This window comes from Dermacentor albipictus, chromosome 9 (genome assembly GCF_038994185.2).
Source record: "Dermacentor albipictus isolate Rhodes 1998 colony chromosome 9, USDA_Dalb.pri_finalv2, whole genome shotgun sequence".
Taxonomy (NCBI): Eukaryota; Metazoa; Arthropoda; class Arachnida; order Ixodida; family Ixodidae; genus Dermacentor; species Dermacentor albipictus.
The window spans coordinates 8,207,501-8,230,000 of NC_091829.1; the positions used below are offsets into that span (position 1 = coordinate 8,207,501).

At 46.4% G+C, this 22,500-nt stretch overlaps 1 protein-coding gene across 7 annotated transcripts in view; it reads right to left on the reverse strand.

Moving 5' to 3' along the window:
* dnc (phosphodiesterase dunce) overlaps positions 1-22,500 on the reverse strand; it is a 696,777-nt gene that overhangs the window by 141,833 nt on the left and 532,444 nt on the right. For 6 of the 7 annotated variants that reach the window (XM_070524785.1, XM_070524787.1, XM_070524784.1 and 3 more), the window contains one exon: positions 18,037-18,087. The exons of the other annotated variant lie outside the window; for it this stretch is intronic. In XM_070524785.1, the coding sequence (XP_070380886.1) occupies positions 18,037-18,087 (51 nt within the window). The remainder of the gene's footprint in view (positions 1-18,036; positions 18,088-22,500) is intronic. 7 annotated transcript variants of the gene reach the window in all.

The window sequence follows — 22,500 nt, forward strand, 5'->3', positions numbered from 1 at the left end:
TAAATTCCTGCGGATTAATCGATAGTAATACAGTTTCGTGCTTCGAGGATTTATCCTAATGTCATTTTATGATGTGTTTCAGTTAATTTTCTTTCTATCACATTTTCATGTCCTTGATAAGAGAATGAGTAGCCGACACTACGTGTTGATGCCAACACATCCGAAAGATATAAAAAAAAATATATATATATATATAAACCGTCATTATAACGACGTAATCGGGACAGGAAGTGATCACTTCGTTATAAGCGTCATTTCGATACAAGCATAGAAACCCTAAAAAAAAAAAATCAAGAGGCGTGCAGACGCAGGATTCGCATTTCAACATCGTATGGGACTTTTGTGCACGCCACGAGAGGAAAGCTGTAAGTATGGTGGAACCGAACCGTGTCGGATGAAAATAAGCGGAACGGCAATCTGATGAAGCCAGCGAGGCTGACGCATAGCGTTAAATTTAACCGCACTGCACGGGTCCATAAGCCGCTCGTTCCGTTTTGGTGTTTTTTTGTATATATTATTTTTTTCTATCTGAAGCGTCCCGGAAAGGAGCGCCTTATCCCACCCACAAATCAGCACGCGGTGCCAGAGCCGCGATGGAGGAACACTTTCTGCGAAAGCCGCAGTGTCGTGTCCTTTCTCATTATAACGGCGACGCAACGGGGACGCAAGATGCAACTTTTTGGTGCTGGCACCAGGCGTCGTCTATTCATGGTTTTAAACAGTAGGCGACATTGTGGTCGCGAAAGACTAAAAAAATTTCGCAGAAACGCTCGTTCTGATCTTTAGTGGTTGACGGAAGACGCTCTGGTTTTGATTATGTGTCACTTTTGTCTTTGTTGTTTTTTTTTGCTTTAAGCATAGGCGCCAGCGCTTAGTTTGTCATTAACGCAACCTTGAGCGAGATATATTTAGGCACGCGCGCGTCACGAGTCGTCGTCAGCGGAACGACCGCGTCATTTTCGGTTGCTTTCTTTGGATAAGGCATTCATGAAAGGACTGAGATGCTTACGGCAGTGGTGAAAGATTCGGCTAAAACCACGTCACGGGAATGCGAACAGAAAGCAAGCAAGCTAGAAAGAAAGAAAGAAAGAAAGAAAGAAAGAAAGAAAGAAAGAAAGAAAGAAAGAAAGAAAGAAAGAAAATACAGTTGCCATTCACCAAGCACGTGATGTTTTGAAATTCAGGTGATGTTGACGAGACGGAGGTAATTAAATATGGCGACTGGGCGACTATCGGCTTGTCGCAGTCAAACTGGATGAACACGGCTGCAGAGACCTAGCTGGCAGTGCTGGCTTTCATTATCGGTAAGGTAAGGCTAATTCTGTGGCGACTCCATTTTTCGCTAATCTAAAACATAGGAATATGTGCAAAGCATGGTATCAAAAGGCGAAAAGGACTCGTAAGCACCAACAAACAACAGCATTTATACTTGCAAGAACAGAGAAAAATTGCGAAAATGGACGAAAAGAAAGAAAGAAAGAAAGAAAGAAAGAAAGAAAGAAAGAAAGAAAGAAAGAAAGAAGGAAAGAAAGGAAGAAGGAAAGAAGGAAGAACAAACGTAAGTTACTGAACGTAAGCGTGCGTTAGGAAGCAACCGATCTCTTCCATATTTCCGGAAACGTGGCCCCAAGTGTGTGCTAGAAACAGGGCGCATCGCACTGAGCGCAATTCCCAGAAGTAAAAAAATCAAGCAGGATTTCTCTTTTTCGGAATTGCACGAAACAACGTTAAATGATTAAAGCCGCAATGCAGCGCCATTGTGACAAGGCAACCCTCGCTATACTCCTTGTAATCGTTTATTATGGTTGTCCTGCGTAGACGGCACTGTATTTTAAGTCGCAAGACGTGTTCGTGTAGCCACACGAAGGAAATCAGAATGAGAAAGTCAACTGTTTCTTCCGGATGCTGTTTTTTTTTATTATACCGTTCACTGTACTTATTGTTGAACGTTGGAAAAGGTCAACGTTGAGGCGGCGACATTTACGTGCGCCAAGACGCGAAGCTTCACGCACGACGGTGAGGACGACGCCATTGTTATGGGCCCCTCTCGTCCTTTTTTTTTCTTTCTTTGTTTTTTTGCAATTTCCAATAGCATCAATAGTAGGGCGAGGTGGTACGGCAACATATTTCGGTTGCAGCGCGAAAGGACGAAGGCGCGTACAGACGAGATGCAGAGGGCAAGCGCTGGCGATCACTGGAAAGGTGAATACGGTCACACATCGAAGAGCCCTGCGTACGAGAAATGGCAATGTGCGCCCTCTTTTTTTCTCCTGCTTTTCATCACATTAGCTCTCGCCTGGTGAACGTGAAGACAAGAAACTGTAATTGACCGCCGACAGAAAAATATCCTAGCAGTCCAGGGTATCGCAATGGCACCGCGGATGTTACTGTTTAAGATGTGTTCTTCAAATGAATGCGTCTATAAATGAAAAGCCGACGGAAAATCGCATGGCAGCGACGATCTCGTGCGCGGGCCTGTATGAGGAGTGCGCCAGCATAACTTTAAAGAAATGAAACCATCGCTTTCAGTGCCGCAATTTAACAGACCGGCAATGAGGGACACCGCAGCGGCGGGGGCCTGCGTGTAAAATTCGACAACCTGACGTTCTTTGACATGCGCCTAAGCTTTAGTACACCAACGTTTCCGCGTTCACTCGCATCGTAGTATGGCCTCCGCTGCATGGAATCGGACCTGGGACTGGTAGTATCGACCGGTAACATCACGTTTTTGAATTAAGGATCAAAGCTCAAGGAGGGTAGTGCTGAACAAACTTTGATCTCCATATGTCCTGATATGGCGTTTAACATGGCGTCTGGCGCTACTTAGTGTACCCACACCGGAACGTGTGCATTCCCGCATTTCGGACCCACTCCTTCTTTCAAGAAGACGCAACGGCTGTCCTCGCCACGCCGTGCACAGCTTTCTAAAATGCGATGTGAGCTACGCAATGTATGCGCAACACTTCCCAGTGCAGAACTCCCAATCCGACACGTAGTTTTCCACCATACGTTTGTTCCACAGTAAATTATGGAATGCGTAGGGCATAGTCGTGCCTATTCAAGGCGACGTTGTGCTGATATACGGCAAGCCACGTCGTGTCGAATAGTTATGTTTACAGCGCCGCTTAAGGCATCGTTTGCTGCCTCGACTGTTTGTCTTCTGCTTCTTTTTAGTTTTATTTTCGTATGCCCAAGATAAAGCGACGCACGTGGCCCTGTATCGAGGACAGCAATCGGGAGGAAGAAAAAAAAAAGACACGCGATGGGTAAAGAAACGCGCTTAAAACGTCCGCGCAAGCAAGTAGTAATTGGCAAACGTCGCGCCACACTCACTTATCTCGCGTTTACGACGGGGACAAGTGTTTTATTTTGATTTTTCCTGCTTTTTCGTGCCTCGTGCGACTAGGTGACCCCTACCGGCTGACGGGAACGCTTTCTCTTCCGTAATATCGCACGTGAGAGATAACGGACCCACCTGACCTCGCGCGCCGACGAATTCCGATAGAGCGCACGCAGGACAGAACGCCGGCGCCGCCGGTCTCGAGAGAAGCCAGCGAACGAGCAAGGGCAAACACCGGCACTTCATTTAGAGCGCACGCCTCTCTTCGCTTGGCGTCGACTCGGGTAAAGTTCTTTTCTATGTGTTTCTTTTTTTCTTGTTGACGTATCGAGATAAGGCCAGCTTACAACGTCTCATTATTTTTCACGTCACTCCTCGTGAAGGCTCAATCATGTTTACAAGCGCTTCGCCAGCTCGATATCAGGCGGCTGTTGTGATGCCCTTTGACCTTTGTTCTTCTTTTTCCTTTCAAATTTCTTCGAGAATCGTGAAGCTATCCAGGTGTCATAGGCTTCCAATACCTCGCGTATCTGATTGCTCGAAAAGTGAGCGCACTTTTAAATGCCTCAGCTAAGCGAGCTTCGAAAAAGCGCGTTTGACTGGTCCCCATTTTATTTCCGCTATTGCTTCCATAAATGCTTCAACTAAGTTGACCTCCGCGGGAAGTGAATTTCACCGGTCCGCTTCTTTTATCTACGCAAAGTATTTATAAAAATCAGAGTAATTAAGCTAATAAGAGGATTACTGTCTGCCACTCGTTTGATCTTGTTCTACCAGACGCTTTCCTGCTGTCCAGTCTAAAGCTGCAGCGCTGGCAACGGCCACGGAGTCTCAGCGAATAAAGTTGAGCAGCTTTTGAGCACGAGGTCATAGGTTCGATCGCCGGCTGCATTTTGAAGAGGGGCGGAGTGCAGAAAGCATTCGTGTAACGCGCTTTGGGTGCACAACAAAACGCAGCTCCCCCTGGTGGTCAAAGTGAATTCAGAGCCCTTCATTACGGCGTCCATAACAACCTCCGTATTTCTAGACATATGACACAAGCAAGGTTGACTTTAGGATGCATTCTTTAGATTTTGCATTTAGCCTATACAGAACTCTCTTTATGCCACTCGCGCCGCTCACTGTACCCTTGCACTCGTGAATTCGTGGGCTTTGTGAAAGTAGGTTAATCTTATGCCAATTACTGCCAGCTAGTTTCGTGTTTGTGTTATGTATTATGTACTGCGTGCTAGGAGAACTCCTCGCTGCTACCCGCTTCGCCATAGAAACAGCCGCCTGTTGCTCTGCCGCGCAGGTTGATCGCAGTTGCAAAAATTTAGAATCGAACAAAATGATTATTATTAATTTACAAGCGTCAAATGTGTCACTGTTTCACACAACTTTTTTTTCTCGCAAATATCGTGTTTCCAAAGATATGTACTGCCAATCGATGTACGGCTCACATTGTTCGTACCACTTCGACTCTCGCGAAGCCCGTAAGTTTTCCACTTCAAGCTGCACGTGAACACGATAAGGAGGTTTACGAGGCCTCAAGAAATCCCCGGCGACTAGGCGATAGAATATCTGCGCCAGACCGCAGGTAGGCAGACAACATAGACAGGCGCCATTATTGCTCCCTATCGCGTAAAGAAAGGTGCACGCGTTACCGGAGTGTGTCCAAGATATAAAGAAAAGAAAAACTTCTGTGATCCTTATCGGGTCCTGCCCAACTTCTTTCTTTTGTATCGATCAGGATATCAGCTACACACGTTTGCTAACTCATACCACCGTCATCATATCTCGTTAGGTTACGGCTACCACTTTTCCTTCAGAAAAACGAAATGCAATATAGGCGCTAGCTTTCCGGACCTACATAACATGAAGGCAGAGAATATTGCGTACGGCTTTCTTGAAAATCGACACCCGCTTTATCTAAACGGCTGCGCCAACGTGAACGACGAAAAGCGACCGTGGAGTGCGTTTCGAATACCGCCAGATGGGATGAAAATCCTGGACGTTCCATCAACATTCAAACCCCTAATATATATATTACATCTTTATCGCTGTGTTTAGGCAGATAAGATCACATTTGTACAATAGCAGATATGAGAATATCTTTACTTTGTACATTTGTATGAATATGCTGCGGTTGGCACTTAACCGCGGTAGTTAAACGAAAGATGTTTGCGTCCGTAATTTAAGAGTAGATAACGAAAACGAACTTAAAAAGGGAATCGAGTTCCACAGCTGTCACAATGTCTCAGAAATGTACTATAAGTAAAAAAAAAATACTACACGAAGTATTCTTCAGACTTCCATCTGTTTCAAAACGTATTCCTATCTCGGTAACGCAGAACTCAAAATTAAGATTAAATCCTGGGAGTTTCACTCGCCAAATCCACGATCTGATTATGAGCCAAGCTGTAGTGGGGGGCTCCGGATTAATTTTGACCTCCAGGGCTTCTTTAACGTGCACCTAAATTTATATACGCGAGAGCATGTGCGGCCGTCGCGGACGGCATCGAACCCATGACCTCGAGCTCAGCAGCGCAACGCCACAGCCACTGGCCCTAGCGCGGCGGATAGCACAGAAATGAACCTGTCGTGAAGCAAGGTCAAGCTTGGCGTACGCGTCTACGGGAGCTGACACGCACACGTCCATTGCTTCGCAAAGAGACCTCCGGTCGTCTCCCACTCAGTGACGCAGTCCGAGCGGGCAGCGTCTTGCCGAAGACCTTCACAACATCAACAACGGCTGAATGCGGCCAGCCTTGCAGAGCGCATGGCTGCACGGAGGGGGCTCGTGTGGCGAGCCACGCGTGCGCCGCTCGGATTCCGCGTACGCCTGCCCCAAAGCCAAAGGAGTGCAGCGAGGAGAGACGCGCGTCAAGCCTGCAGGACCGAGGCCATTGCGCCATAAATAATCACCGCTGGAGCAGCGCGCATCATGAAATCGGATAACGCCGTTTTTGCATGGCGGGCCACAGGCCGAGCCATACGGCTTCGACCAAGACTGAGCTACTGGATATAAATCCAATCAGCTGCACGTCTCAATAATATAAACTGATAATAGTACAGCAAACTGGGCGAGTTGGTATTGCTTCGTCCTTGGAAAGGCGCTTATAGGAACAGGGACGAGGCGAAGAAGGCGCGAGAGAAACGTACAAAAGACAGTGGACGTGCGCCACCCGGCCATCGCGCTCACTCCCGCTACCTTATCCGATAGATAAAATATGGCAGAAACAACCAAGACCAGTTGAACTTTAACGTGGCTAACAGCTTGAATTTACTGTCGCGTAGTACAACGGAGACACGGCAGACACACAACTTCTCGTTGGGTATAAAAAGTCTCAGAGACTTTCCTTGTCCTCTGGTCATACATACTCTAAGCATTGCGCACAGGCAAAAGTTTCGACGCTGTCCATGAAATCTGCGGCTGCTTGCGGTCTTAAATATTTATGAGGCAGCTCTGGGAACACCATGGTTAACTAAGCAGTGCAACACAATCGAAAACGCTATAGAATAAACAGACCGGACAAGCGCAGGTTTTAACCCGACATTTGTTGTACAATAAAACCACTCTTAAGCCACTGTGAAGAAACAAAGCAAAACGCAATACAGTAACGGTCACTATAATCCACAGCGTTCGCGCCCATACCAGGTCAAGAGAAAGAATTCCAGGACGATTAATCAGATGGGTTTTCAAGGAACGCCATTCCTCAACTGTTTGCTACGATGGATGGTGTTAAAACATGTGGTACCAAGTTTTTTCGAAAATGTGAAATGCCTCAGCTATTACGTAAAGGGGTTGCATAAAGAAAGATCCTTGTGGCTAGCATTGTTTACATTGGCGTATTTTTTTTTCTTGCAGGATTAGCATATTTATGTGGACCTTCGCTGTATGTGTGTTCCTGTTTATCAGGAAATCAGTAGTTTCAGTCACTTGACTATGTTTCGACATAGCCGGTCTTATGTTCGTTTGCCTGCAGCTATTGAGTAACAAGACGCCATGAATAAATGTTGAGTTAATCTATCTCAGTTTTTAACTGTAAAAGAGTTGTCTTCCAACAGTGACTAGCACATCGCATTCGCGACACTGTACCCCAAGGTGCGAAAGCACTCCTGCGCCTAATATGCGAACAGCGTTAAGTCGGAACGGAATGGGTAGTTCCATTCAGCCACTGCTGGGCAATCGCCATTGTTCCGTCCGTCCCTTACACGTCCCCATCAGCGCTCCAGTGTCGTCAACCGCTGAGCTCGCTTCTACTTTGCGACACGGTTCGCAATTATTGCGCGCTCGCTACTCTCCGGGCAGCGCGTCTTTCTGTCAGCACAGCCTGCATCCTTGTCTAAATAATTTACGCCTGCTTGCGGAACGTCACTAGCCGCATAGAGGCGAGGCGACGCGAGACGAGACGGGAACTTATACCGAACAGGAGTGACTTAGGGCGTCCCCATGGCGACCGCAGTGCTGTTTACAAACAGGCAGCGGCCGCCGGGTCACCAACATCACCGCACTATAAAGGAACCAAAAGAGCCCCCAGCTATATGCTGGCGAAAGCGCGAAATCAAAAAAAGAAATCACGGTTTCATTTCCACGTCAGCAGCGGCTGCTTCCTCGCGAATGAATGGGAGAGCTCGTTAGAAAGGACGGCTTCGCTGCAAGCCAAAAAGAGAGCAAACAGACTGAGCGGAGACGTCGCAGTGGCCAAGCCAAAGAAACACTGCTTACAGAGCGTTTCGCCGTGTCTTCTTAATACTGTGCAGTGCTCGTAACTATAAGGTTGATGCCAGTCAATCAGCCGAAACCCGCTCGCCGACATAGCGACAGCTCTTGACCCATCGGCCCATTTGCCATCGCGCGAAGGTCTGGTCAGTTTGTAGCCAGACAAGCAGTCTAAATTTGATGTCATTGTCACGGGTATCAGATGACGTGACGAGCGTTTTGTGATGAATTTCTGCAAGGAGAATGAGCATCGTCGCCTGCCTTTGCCTAGCTTCGGACATGCTGTCTGGCGTAGCCTTCGTTGTCTCTGAAGTCCTATCTGGGGGCTTCCTACATGGTGTTTCTTTAGGAATTAAAAAGTACTGGGGTTTCACATGCCAGAATCATGGCATGATTATGAGGCACGCCGTAGTGGGGGACTCTAGATTAATTTTACTTCCCTGGGGTTCTTCACTGTGTGCCCACTGCACGGTACACGCACCATGGCTGCAGAGCGGTTTTGGCGTTGCGCTGCTAAGCTCGACGTCGCAGGATCAAATCCCGGCCACAGTGGCCTCATTTCGATGGAGACCAAAGGCAAAAGCACCAGTGTATTTTGGATTGTGTGCACGTTAAAGAACTCCAGGTGGTCAAAATTAATCCAAAGTCTCCCACCACGGCGTGCTTCACAATAAGTTAGGAGGACGAATAAGCTTTATTTCGGTACGGCAGATTTGAGACCTAGGCCTCTCTACCTAGATGACGGCCTCGATTGCTTGGGCCCTGGCGGTATCCTCGGCCTGCTGGATTACCTCAAGTTGGTCGGTCTTCCGGTGCGCAGCAGAGCAACGCGGTCTCCCACTGCTCTCTGGTCTTGTGCATTTTATTCTGTGTGGGTGTCCGAGAACAAGCCTAAATCATACGTTGTAGGTCCGCCCTTTCTTGACAGAATCTACATCTATCCGTGTAAAGGCCCGGGTAGTAGCGGTGGTAGGCCACCGGGTTTGGTTATGTATCTGTCTGTAAGAGGCGCCATACCCTCTCTTGCCGTCTAATTAGCGAGGAGTGTGCCGGGGGGAAATGGGCCCTTCCTAATTTATAGTGTTTGGTGATCTCGTTAAAGCTGGGTCATCCGGTCTCTCCCCGTTCCCAGTATTTGCCTCTCCTGCTCTGCCCTTCAGTTCTCGAGCCAAGTTGTGCGACAAGCGAAAATGAGACATCCACCCAATCGCAGCAATCCCTACATAGGAAATCCATACGGGTTTCTCGAAAGAAAAGCCTCTCAGTAGAAGAAAAATTCACCCTGGTCTGGAACTCCAACCCGGGTTGGTCCCAGGCGGTGGTCCCGGGCGGTAGTCCCGCCACTGAGTGGCTTTTCTTTCGAGGAACACGTACGGGTTTTTTATGTAGCAATTGCTGCGATTAGGTGAATGTCTCATTTTCCGTTAATCACTTCTCTCCACCTTGCGGGTTTCCGCAGTACTATTACGTCAAACTCTTGCCTTTGCTTCGAGTTGTTGACTATGTCGACTTCGCCCTGCCATCTGCTAGCCGCCTGGTTAGCTCAGATGGTAGAGCGGCTGCCCCGGAAAGGCGGTGGTCCCGGGTTCGAGACCAAGACCAGGACGAATTTTTCTTCAACTGAGAGGCTCGCTTTACACGAACACGTTGGTCGATTGAGTAAAGTTTTGCAGAATCCCGAACAATGCAGGAAGCGTTTTGCAGGACCTGCAAAACACTTCGATTCCTACAGTGCGTAGGATCTCTGTATGTTTTGCTTTTTATGACTATCGCGATTGGACTGTAACGCTGGCCAATAACTAATCGTTTTTAAGTGCCAATCGCTCAAGGATTCGGGCCCTCGATAAGCCGACGCGACTCGTGTACCCAAAACACTGCATGTATCTCTCGAGCAATAAAACGGGGCTCGAGAGGGCGCCTTGTTTTCGCACGTGTCACTTTGTAATTCCTTTTCCTTTTGTTCCCTCGTATAACCAGCGTCCGTCTGCGAGCCACTGGTCAAAGGTCAAAGTTAGTCGCCACGCGAGAGCAACTCCGCGTGAAAGAAGTAATATTGTTACTGCTGGGTTGGGCCCTTCACAAAGTCAAAGAGATATACGGAAGGAAGGGACTTAATGACCTGTCGCTATACAAAGTATAGCAGCAAAAGTGGTTCGAGAAAAGCGGATAAACGAGGTAGGGAAAAGAGTGGCAGGAGTTTCTGGCTATCTTTGGAAGATGCGCCACACAGCACTCCGGAAGGCTGCGAAATGCGTGGGAGCGACAGTCTGCTCTTCATTTTCTTCCGAAGCCCTGTTCAATCTAGCGCTTAACCAGCGCACGTTGGTATCTTCTGGTTGTCAGTCACGATTCCAGACGGGACGGGCGAGGTTGTTCTGATTCACTCCGTCCTAATGAGGCACAAATGGAATTAACGAACAAGCGAATTTGGAACTGGAAAATGAGGACAATGTGAGGTCGGGTGGGTGCTTAGAGCTGATACAGTGTTTTACAAGCGCTTTTTTTTTCTTTTTTTTTCAGAGAACGAAAAGCGTTTATGGTAAGAAAGGCAGGGTGGTCGGCTTGAGGATCCTCCTCTAGCCAGCTATACTGCGCTGGGGAAAAAGGGAAGAAAGCAGAATAAGATGGCTGAATGCAGGTCTAGTTCGCGGGCCATCGAGGCTTGATGTTATATTTATTTATTTATATTTTATTTATTTTAAAAACACTTCTTTATGAAGTACAGGCCCGGACTCTCGGGCTACGAGCAGACCTGTCCTTTATGTGTTTTGCCTGTTGTTTTTCCAGGACTGTGTGGGAGTAGCATTGATCAAAGAGGCCTCAAATTCGCACTCGAGTCTTGAGACAGAGGCTCGACAATCAGTACTCAGTAGCCGCCGTAGTAGCAGTGGCAGTGAAGGTAGTAAAACTGATTCACAAGGATTCGCTAACATTGTGCGCTTGGGGAAAGAAGGAAAAAAAAGGAAATGTGCTTGGTAAAAGACATCCCGGAACGACTGAAAGTTCTACGCATTAGTCGTTTTTCGTAGCATACTTATCCTTAGTGCAGATAATATTCGAGACATTACAAGGTTTGGCTTAATCAGGGCCCTCTGCAGCGAGATTCTTAGTAAAATTTCAGAAATTCAACGTTGTGGGTGTGAAGTCTCTTCTTAACACCTTCCTTGCTTTTTCTTTCTATGCCTGTGCGGACTGCACTGAGCTCTTTGGGAATGTTGTGCTTACTTAGAAATAAAAAAATATGGAGTTTTACGTCCCAAAACCACGATATGGTTATGAGGCAGGATGTAAGGGGGGGTGGGGGGTCTCCGGAATAATTTTGACCACCTGAGGTTCTTTAACGTGCACCTAAATCATTACACGGTTGTTTTCGCATTTCGGCCCAATCGAAATTCGGCCGCCGAGGCCAGGATTCGATCCCGTGATGTTTAAAAATATTTATTTATACTTCGCCTCTGCAGTTTCCATTCACAGCAAGCCACAATTGATGAATTCCCCTCCCCCCCCCCCCCTCACTACTGCGTCGTAAAATAGTCAATTTTTATGTTCTCTGGCAATTGCAATGTTTTCGATATCGGTATGCGCGATGCGTAATCTTGTGTGTTCAAGCAACACGAGTGAAGCAATCATACGGATGATGTTGTACCACAAGATTCACTGCCAATATTTGAGTCACACATGAATCAACGTCTTTCTCATGGTGCAGTTCATGTCGCCAAATTTGCAGGTCTGTCTATATGTCTTTCTATATTCCTCTTTTGTATGTTGTACTGCAAACAATATATCCAACATGAGAAGACTGCGGAAACTACGTCACAGTATTCACAAAAAAAATTAAATTAGGAATTCATCAGGGGCAAAAATATGGAGGGCCTCAACGCTTCCATAAATCCTCAGTCGTGTCATGTGCGTCTATGTGTCGGGCGTAGGCGGTGTTCTGAACAAACAAACAAACAAACAAACAAACAAACAAACAAACAAACAAACAAACAAACAAACAAACAAACAAACAAACAAACAAACAAACAAACAAACAAACAAACTTTGTTTAAATATTATCCGGGTTACGTCACTGTTTAAATGTCTTCTCTTATCATCTCCGACCATAATGTCGCTTACGGTACTATGGACACCACGATAAAGATTTAAAGAAAGAAATATGAGGCGATCGATCCAGTTCGGATGGTATGAGCGCCTAGCAGCCAAGCAAGAAGTTGTTCGCTGCTCTACATAGTGCTACAATGAATAGGAAAAAAAACCGCAAAGTACAAAGCGTAATGCGGTTAGATGGGAGCGCAACGAGGATAGAATGCATCTTCGTGGTAGCGGCGGAGCTACTGCATCTGAAATGACGCGCTGTGTACACACACGAACACACACGCACCCGCCAACCTCGCTCTCGCTATAAATGACGTCATTCGGAATAAGAGGGGAAGAAGGGAAGGAGTACCGGGAAACTGGATCGAGAAGGGGAGGCCATCAAAGCCAGCAATCGCTTTGCCGCACTCTGAGCAAATTTAGCGGCCGACTTGGTGGCCAGGCCTTCTTTATCCTTATGCGTGATGCGTCGCTCGTTTCCCCCTTTGAAACTAGCGTTAGGGGCGCTCGACAGAAAATGGTGGAAGGACGCTGCACGGCATTTTTGCTCCTTCTGCCCCCGCGTGCCATTTGTCCCGCTGCTCACCTATGGCTGTCCGAGAGGCCGCAATCGCGTTGAGCGCGTTAGCGTCTGTTTTATTAAACCAGGGAGCTTGCGAACGCTCAAGTGGTTTGGAGGGCTTGCGCATATATACCGCTGCAAACGACTCAATTTTCTCGCGAGGAACCAATTTCAGATATTTTCGCGAAGGATCCGAAAATACGGTATAAGATTTTGACCTACGAACAAATCGTGTTGCTTCTCGAAATCTCTGTTGAATATTGAAATCCTGTGACAAAATGTGGCCAAATTACTGCTTTACAATGTGAGACTTGGATTAGATAACGAGAAATTGAGTTCGCGAAAGAAAAAAAAAGACAATTTGTGCTACGCGACCGCCTGTTTAGACGCTAAATTAAAGAGAAGTAGCGGAAGAAGCAGTTCAGCTTTCATTTAGTTTTCATTACCGTTACTTTACAACACCTATAGAAACGAAACGTGTGTGTGTGCGTGTGTGTGTGCGTGTGCGTGTTTGTGTTTGTGTTTGTGTTTGTGTTTGTGTTTGTGTGTGTGCGTGCGTGTGTGTGTGTGTGTGTGTGTGTGTGTGTGTGTGTGTGTGTGTGTGTGTGTGTGTGTGTGTGTGTGTGTGTGTGTGTGTGTGTGTGTGTGTGTGTGTGTGTGTGTGTGTGTGTGTGTGTGTGTGTGTGTGTGTGTATTCGTCACACTGCTGCTTTTTAAGACCTCTTTAAAATTCACGAGACCTTCGAAATTTCCACATTTACTCCGCGGCTATTCGTGCTAACACGACGATAATCTTCGAATAAAGTACAGCTACGCAAACGTGACTTTCCATGCAATTTGCCATAAAAGCAAAAGAGCAAACGTTAGCTAAGCTCTATAAACACGTTTTCGATCGCGTGGGGCGCACGAATACATATGCAAATTTCCATCATCCTTTACTTCATCCACCTCTGTCCCTCTCCTTTATTTTTTTCTTTCAGCGCCGCAGCTACTCGGGCCTCTACTGTGGTCCACGGAGTGTACGAATAAACGAAATATGCATAACTGCTCATTTTATATATTCACTGTAGTAGGCAGGTACTATAACTTCTATTGTTGCGATATCATAAAAATTCGCCTTTGAGAGCATTTTACGAGCTAAGGGCAACTACCAGCACTGTCTTGGCATCAAAAGCAGTCTATGAATCCCCTAGCCTTAAACTAAATGAATGCTTGCGTTTCTAGAGTTTTCCAATTTATTTAGCGGATCGTGAAAATCTTTGAAACGTCAGCGGACGTTGAATTTCTAACCCAAATTAGGTCATCGCTGATCCCTGCTCTCCTAAATCACGACGCAGCTGGAGGGAAAAGTGAAATTAACTTCTCCCTGAGAATGGATGATACCACGATAGAAAATGAGCATCTCAAAAAGGTTATCTTCCAGAGAGAGAGAGAGCCAATGCAGCGGCACCTCAGAAAAAGGACTTTCTATCCGCGACGCGAATGGACTCGAGATAAGACCCGAGTCATTTTCTTTAAAGCAAGTTTTTTTTTTGTTCGTACTCTTGTACCTAGCGCAGTCACATCGACGATTGCCTCCGCGACCACTTCTCTACACGGCTCGCCACGAAGCAGTCCGAAATGGTCACGGTACAATAAAGACGTGAGGCGGGCACAGGCACCGGCCAGAAACGAGCTTGTCGCTGCCAAGAGCCACGCGCAATAAAGGCCGGGGCCCGAGAGGAAGAATAAACGGAAGAAGGAAGGAAGGAAAGAAAGAACGAAAGGACGAAAAAAAGAAAGAAGCTGAGCGGAGCTGTTTTCGCGATTCCTTACAAAAGGCCGGCTTTTCTCTTCGCAATGAATTGTCCCGAGGATAAATGGTACGGCCTGCACGCTTTTCTAACGCTGGGACAAGAAGAAATGAAGAAATGGCAAAAAACGACTAGCGTCAGAGAGAGAAACACTGAGAAATGGTTGTGGGGACTAAACAAATAGATATGTGCGTACTGATAGAATGCTGACATGTACAGACAGGAAGACGGAGGTTTGGCATAGCTAGCTAGCTAGCGAGCTACATTTATCTATCTATATATAGATAGCTCAAGACAGACTGAATGAGAATATATAGAGATATCACGATGCCGGTTTTTATCCTTTCTTTACTTTTCAACACGTAGAAAGATGCATGTGGACGTACGCGCACAGCCTCCCGCGTATTTAGCTATATCACGCGAGTGTCCACCACGCGTCGTTTTAGGGCCCCAGAACAGCGATACTTCTGCCGGTGAGACCGGCAGATGTAGTTTCAAGCGCACTAAGCGCTCTCCAGCGCAAGGGTCGTCTAACACGATGTTCCCTTCAGGTCGACACACGAGAGTATTATAGTGTTCTCGCATAATATAGCTAAAAATGCGGGAGGCTGTACACCATGACACTTTGCTCCAGAGGGTTACGTTTTACAATTGTTCCTGTAAGTTTTACTTATATACATGTTAGCCCACGCCTGACTAAAGAAAACCGGAACGTTATAAAAGGCGATACGGCAGTTGTTACCATTAAAATGTAACTGTGCGACGAGTGCGTTTAAGTACGATAATATGCGGATCTGCAAAGGTTACCGCGATGTGAACGTACGGTCCCCAGATGATTGCCGTAGAAATGAAATTCTAGCACATTTTAGCTTGCCTTCGAATATTCGATTCCGACAGGAACGATGATAAAGACATTACAGTCAAATACAGTTCTGGAAAAGTTCAGGGCCAACGTTTGCAGTAGACGTTAGTAATCTGGGCTTGTCATAGGGCTACGTGGACGCAAAAAAAAAAAAAACGGAGAGGGAAATTCGATTCCAATTAACGCCGTTTCGGCGATTAAGACGAGCAATCTATTCGAACAAGCCATGCAGGTCAGAAGAAAAGATAGCCAACCGGGAGTCTTCCTACAAGCTTAGAAGACGAAACGTTAAGTGCTGCGCAGACTCTAATTTAGATCTTTCGAATTGGAACGTCTTGTAAGAGCGAATCAGCGAGGCCTTCGTTGACTTTCTGCCCACAGTTTCGTGAAAGTGTCGTTCTCCCTCTCACAGAGGAGAGAAAACCAATTAGGGAACGAATTACTGAGCGGAACGTACAAGGGGCGCTCAAACAGACCCCCCTCAAATAAATAAACAAATCAATAAATACATAAAAGCCAATCAATAAAAAAATAATGAAAATGCACCATTCCATCCATCCATCCATCCGTCCGTCCGTCCGTCCGTCCGTCCGTCCGTCCGTCCGTCCGTCCGTCCGTCCGTCCGTCCGTCCATCCGTCCATCCGTCCATCCGTCCATCCATCCATCCATCCATCCATCCATCCATCCATCCATCCATCCATCCATCCATCCATCTATCTAAAGCCGATCCATCAGCCAATCAGTCGGTTGTACGGCTGCACAGTCTATCGGCTAGCCGAGTGAGTGAATGAATGAATTTCTTTTTGCTACTGTTAGATACGGGACCTTTTTCTGAGCCCCCTTCGAGCAGAAACACGGATGCCACATTCCTGAGGCACGACACGTGCAAACAAGTTGGCGGACCCCACTTCGTGTACAGCCGGTGGAGCTATTCACTGCTTGACTCTTCCAGAAAGCGAAGGGATAGCCTGGCACTGTTGCAAGTGGGTCCCGAAGCAAGACGGCTGTGATGTACCGGGAAGGCCTGGCAGCGTAGCCCCAATCCGCCCATTGTGCCGGCATTTGCAAGCCAGCGAGGCAAGACCGCAGGGAGAAGTAAGGCACCGTGAAAGTAAGGCACCCTGCCCGCCTTGGTCCGCCGTCGCCCCCACCTGGCTATTGTGACGGCGAGTTGTAAGTCAGCAAGGCAAGACAGCAGGGGGACCAAGCGGCGACTCTCTTCACCGGGTATGACACCATCGCACGGGCGCCTACCATTGGCCGAAAATGGCGTCATCTGAGCGGGCTCGCCCATTGGCCGAACGTCGTTTGAAGCCGAGACACCGAAGGGCTTAAAAGACGCAGACCGGAGCATTCCTAGAGCATTCCCTTGATTCATCTCTCTCGAACTTCTTGCGACGGGTCGCAGCGTCCGAGTTGCTGCCGGCCCGTAATGACTCTACGACTGTTAATTGACTCTCACTGTAAATAATGTAGAATAAACCTCCCAAGTTTTTCATCCCGACGTCCGTCCTCAACTCCTACACTACATGCATTGTCCATGTATATAAAGGTACGTAATTTGATCTTTATTTATTACGCTACAATTGCCCGCCCTTACAGGTGCGATAAAGAACTTGCGCTACATCCGTCCACGTCCTGTCCTCCCTTAATATCGTGTTTGTAAAACTGAGCGCAGTATAACCATGAACGTTCACCAAGTAGGCCCCTTCATTGCTTTACTATCAGAAAATAACGTTTGAGGAAGCATAACATTGTCTTTCTTAAAACAAGTCGCAGTTTTGCCCGAGAGGCGAAGCATCGATTGCGACAGCAAATTAGTAGGCAGCTATACAAAGTAAGGATAGTAGTTTTATCGGCCATATGAACTTGTAAACATTCGCTTACTAAATTAACAAGCAAGGTGCCAAGTATGTTCAAGCAAACATGAACACATCTTACTCGAGGACCATGGAAACTCGTTGTCAAAACGCTGGAGTGAGAAAGCGCGGCAGCAGCAGCGAGCGAATTGACATTTGCGCTACATCTCGCTTCAACGCGAACTAAGCGGCGGAAACACTTGAACCTATCAACACTCGGCGCACTCTGTTCCCGTCGCAGATGGATTTCAAGATTGGGCCCGTTCGGCAGCGTGGCCGCGCCACACGCTGCAGCCACCGGAGTAGAACGCCAGAAAGCAATTTCCGATGGGGAGTGAGTGCGCCTAGTGCTGATAGCTTCGTAGGCATTGCGTTATCGCCGCTTCGTTCACCTCGAAGCGAGACGCGCGGGCCCTATATTGAAAGCGATCTGCGAGGGGGCAGAGTGCGCTGAGTGCTTATAGGTTCCTGTGCGTTGTGTTCTCGCAGATTAGTTCGCGTTGAAGCGAGACGCAGCACGAAGGTTCATTCACTCGCTGTTGCGGCCCTATCTTGGAAGCGATCGTCTAACGTTATGGACTGACGGGTTTCCTTGTTGGGTAGGCATAAAAATAATTAGGCATTTAATAAAAAAAAACACTTTTAGGCACTTTTGCATATATCTATGAGACGCACACGGAATGAGGCCACACAAGAAGACCGAATGAAGAGTGGGTTAGTACAGAGTGCGTATACACTGGTGCGGGCATGCCGAGAGAAAGAGAAAGAGAGAGAGAGAGAAAACACGTGATTAGCGGAGCGCATGCATGTACCCACCTTTGGAGGGAGCTAGCGACTGCGCTGGTTTGAGGAGCCACGGCGCTTGTCCTGCAACGAGCCAAGCGGGGGAGGAGGAGGACGACGACGAGGAAGGAGGTAGAGGAATATGTCCAAGTGTAGGAGGGCACATCAACAGGCGGTGGATACACGACACACGAAGGAAAAGGGAGAGAGAGAGAGAGAGAGAGAGAGAGAGAGGAGAGAGAGACAGTGCATATGTGTGAGGACAGAGAAACAAAGGGAACCGCGCCCACTGAACAAGTGAGAATACAACAACTCGAGCAAGCAACAGACACCGTTGTGCACACCAAGAAAGCTAGGATAATAACAACGGTTCACGTCACAATTAGAGACAGCATGCAGGTTACGTCTGGCTTGGTTCTCTTTATACACAGTGCACTCTCAATGTGGATGACTTCCCTGTCAATAAAAACTCATTAGAAGCTCAGTATAGAAAGACCACAGAAAATCAACAGGACGGAGCTTCACAATATTCATGCTTCCCACAGAGTTTCGTCCTAAACGAAGCAAAAAGTAAGCGGATAAGACCAGCACATGTTGTGATGAAGGTGTAAGACAGGTGCAAGGTCAACAGGGTACTCTCGTTCTAGAGCATGTCATAGCGGAAAGATGGTGCAACCTTTAGTTTGGCGAGAATATTGCCTCCACTTTGCCTTAGCAAGTATTTACAGCCTTCTAGTGAAGAACCACAATGCACAGTATTTTCTGTTTAAGTAAGCCAAAACGCACCGAAGGCTGAAGGTATCTTGCCGTAGCAAGTATTTGCAGCTTTCTAACGAAGGACCACAATGTACAGTATTTTCTGCTTAAGTAAGCTACAGTATTTTCTGCTTAAGTAAGCCAAAACGCACTGAGGGGCGCAAGAACATGTTGGCAGCATTGTTTTAGACATTAAAACCTTGGCAATCACCATAAATACAGGCGCCATGCACATTTTCACACGTCGTGTTCATGGAGTTTTCTTCTACAGACACTACGTCATCCGTTACCAAGATTCGGTACAGTACCGCCTACCTATGCGACCAAAGTAGCAACAACATTTACAAGTTCGCTGTAACAGTAAACTTTTCATACTAAGTTTACCAGCATGTGTTCTTTAACGCATACCAAGATTTCAGCACCCCGGGACGTTTTGCTTCCAACAGCATACGGACATGGCGGCGACGGATCCCACTTGCGAGACAGTGCTAAGTAACAAAAGAGCATCTCTAGTCGCTGGGCTACTGGCCGCGGCCAGGAAATGCCACTCTCACGAAATAAAATGACATCACGAATATATGCCACCATTACCGTGCCTTGACATGTTGCTTTGAAATTTACACAGCATGAAGCCAGTAACTCAATGCAGCAGTCTTACCAGATGAAAAAAGACTCAAATGTGCCCACTTCTGCCTTCGAATAGCTTGTTCTCCCGCTATATTGTGTAGAAAGTGACGATTGTGATAATCACCTGTGCTCAAACCCTTAGCAAACAGCTTCATGATGGTGTCTGTGTTTCAACGTATAGTGACCTGACCGTGCATTGAAATTTGCTGATCACATGACGGGTGCGTTTTCCCTAATACTGGAATGCTTAAGAAAGCGAACTTCCGACAAGGCTGCACGCAAGGAAAACGTGGTTGTTTCATCGTAAAACTCCGAGACGGACGTGATCCGCACAATCAGCCGCACAATCAGTCTTAAGAAGTGCATCTACGGTAGTGAGATGTAGATTGTGTGACGTCAAGAAAAGCAGACGAAAAAGAAAGCAAGTTGAGCGAACCTGGTTCTGTTGCAATGGTATTGGAGCTGTTGGGCTGGAAGACATGTAAGAACGTTAAATGCGGCCAGGTAAGAGATCGTAGGCAAGTATCGGGTGGATCGAAGCCGAAGGACGCTCATCACACATGATGTTCTGAGTCAGATAGTACTGATCGGTGTAAGAAAACTTAGTTGCAACCTAAAATGAGGTCATCCCGCCTGCCAAGCGTTGCAAACACTGCAGAAGTCAGAAGACGGTACTCTCTGACAATCGAGCTGAGGAGATTTTATTTACATGGCAATAGAGAAATCATTTTTCTCATCAATCACCACATCAATTTTGATGAGGTTTTTTTTTGCATTTAAAAGAAAACAGTTCTAAATCTAGTGGCTGTAGGAAGCAGGTTCTTTATTTATTCCATCGATTGTTCAGAATAAATTCATAAAAATTGCAGAATTAAACAAAAACCAAGTATCAAGTTTGCAACTGATAATACACCTAAAGCGGGCAAAACGGATGTATTATATACCATTCTCAAATATACCAATAATTTGTAAGTAAGACTACTGAAAGACACTCGTAAACATCGTAACAGTAGCAATTATTAGAACTTCAAACCTGTTTCTGTGCTGAGTCACGGGTTTGTAAACTTCTTGCTACAATTTCTTTAAGCTTACCAATTTCCGGTAATAAAAATTCTAGGCCGTAGATTAGAATTCTGCTTTGTAGTATCACTAGAATTTACCATTTTCTCTCACACACAACACATTGCACTCAAATCGGTCAAGAGATTGTATCATGAAGTCATTTCTGTTTTTACATTTATTTCGATGAGGTAATCGCAGTTGGCACCAAGCTAAAGCTGCTTCTAAAAAAAAATAAAACATACTCACATGCCCTCATAGTTCACAAATTCAGCAATCTTATATGATAGTGAGCGAAAACGTACATGTTGATTTTAGCGCAATCATGGAGATATTATCTTGACTGACGGCTTGATATGCTACTACAGCTTTTAGGTGAGAAATTTTATATACAGAATGACACGAACACACGAACTTCACACACACCCACGGGTGCGCACATACAGACTAAAACTATTCACAGCCTGATTAAGGAGTGAAACTCTTAAGAATACTAGAAGCACACTAATTGTGCACAACGAATGACATTCGGCAGCGCAACGCGCAGGTGGTGCTTGCACATAGACCAAGAATGTCTCGCCAATTGTAAGATTGTACGCACGATGCCACATTTATCTTTTTGCATCATATAATATGACCATACTTTATGTCGGATATAGAAGTCATAAGGCACATACAATTTTGCAAATTGAAAAAAAAATATGCGCCGCATAATTCGTAAAAAAAAAGAACGCATAGCCTTATGTATGAAGTTATGTGTAACATATGTATGAACGTATTAAGCTTAAATGCGAACTGGATAATGATAAACCGCGAAAAAAAAATCGAGAGATACAAACCGCTGAGACGCCAGTCGGTCATGAATGAAACTTGACATGGGAGCGGGTGGCCCCGAGTAAATGACTGCGTCATGTGCCTTGCCCCAAAGAGTTTACGGGATTCGGGTGCGCGAGGATTCGAAATTTCGAAAATGATTCGAATTCTTCGATTACAGAATTTACAGAATGGTATTCGACCTTTTTGAATATACGACTGTAGCCGAATGCACTGGTTAATTACAATTAGTCTGCATGGCTGCCACAAGAAAGGGCCCATACAAGCACAAGATACACTGGCTGCTGTAAGTTTCCGTTGTAAGCCACCCAGACTTTGTTATGACCTTACACGTTTTGCCTAGTTCAACAGACTTTCAGTAGCATTGCTTACCTTCAAATAGTTTTTAACCACATGCTTTCTCCATGACTCTTTTTATTCTTGGAAGCAGAAAATAATGAGCTAATTCAAACATCGTATTCTTCTAATATTCTTATTTGATTAAAAAATTTGACTGTTCGGAAACCTATTACACCCGCAGCGGTCCAGCAAACAAAACAAGGAAGACCTTTTGTGCGTGCGTGTGTGTGTGAGAGAGAGAATAAACCTCTTTATTATGTGAATGTAGCTTTGGAGAGGCATCCTCATTCCAGAATACCTTGAGCTCGGTCTGCGTCCTTTTTATCATATCGTACAGTAGCGAAAACACGTAAGCAACACACACATTTACGCGCCTCAATAAGTTACTTTCTCATTAGGTGTAAAGACTTTAATACGCCATCGCATGGAGGAGGAGATATCTAAAGTTCCGCCATCCATCCATCCATCCATCCATCCATCCATCCATCCATCCATCCATCCATCCATCCACCCACCCACCCACCCACCCACCCATCCATCCATCCATCCATCCATCCATCCATCCATCCATCCATCCATCCATCCATCCATCCATCCATCCATCCATCCATCCATCCATCCATCCATCCATCCATCCATCCATCCATCCATCCATCCATCCATCCATCCATCCATCCATCCATCCATCCATCCATCCATCCATCCATCCATCCATCCATCCATCCATCCATCCATCCATCCATCCATCCATCCATCCATCCATCCATCCCACCATCCATCCACCATCCACCCACCCATCCACCACCCATCCACCACCATCCATCCATCCACCCACCACCATCCACCACCATCCATCCATCCACCACCACCACCCATCCACCA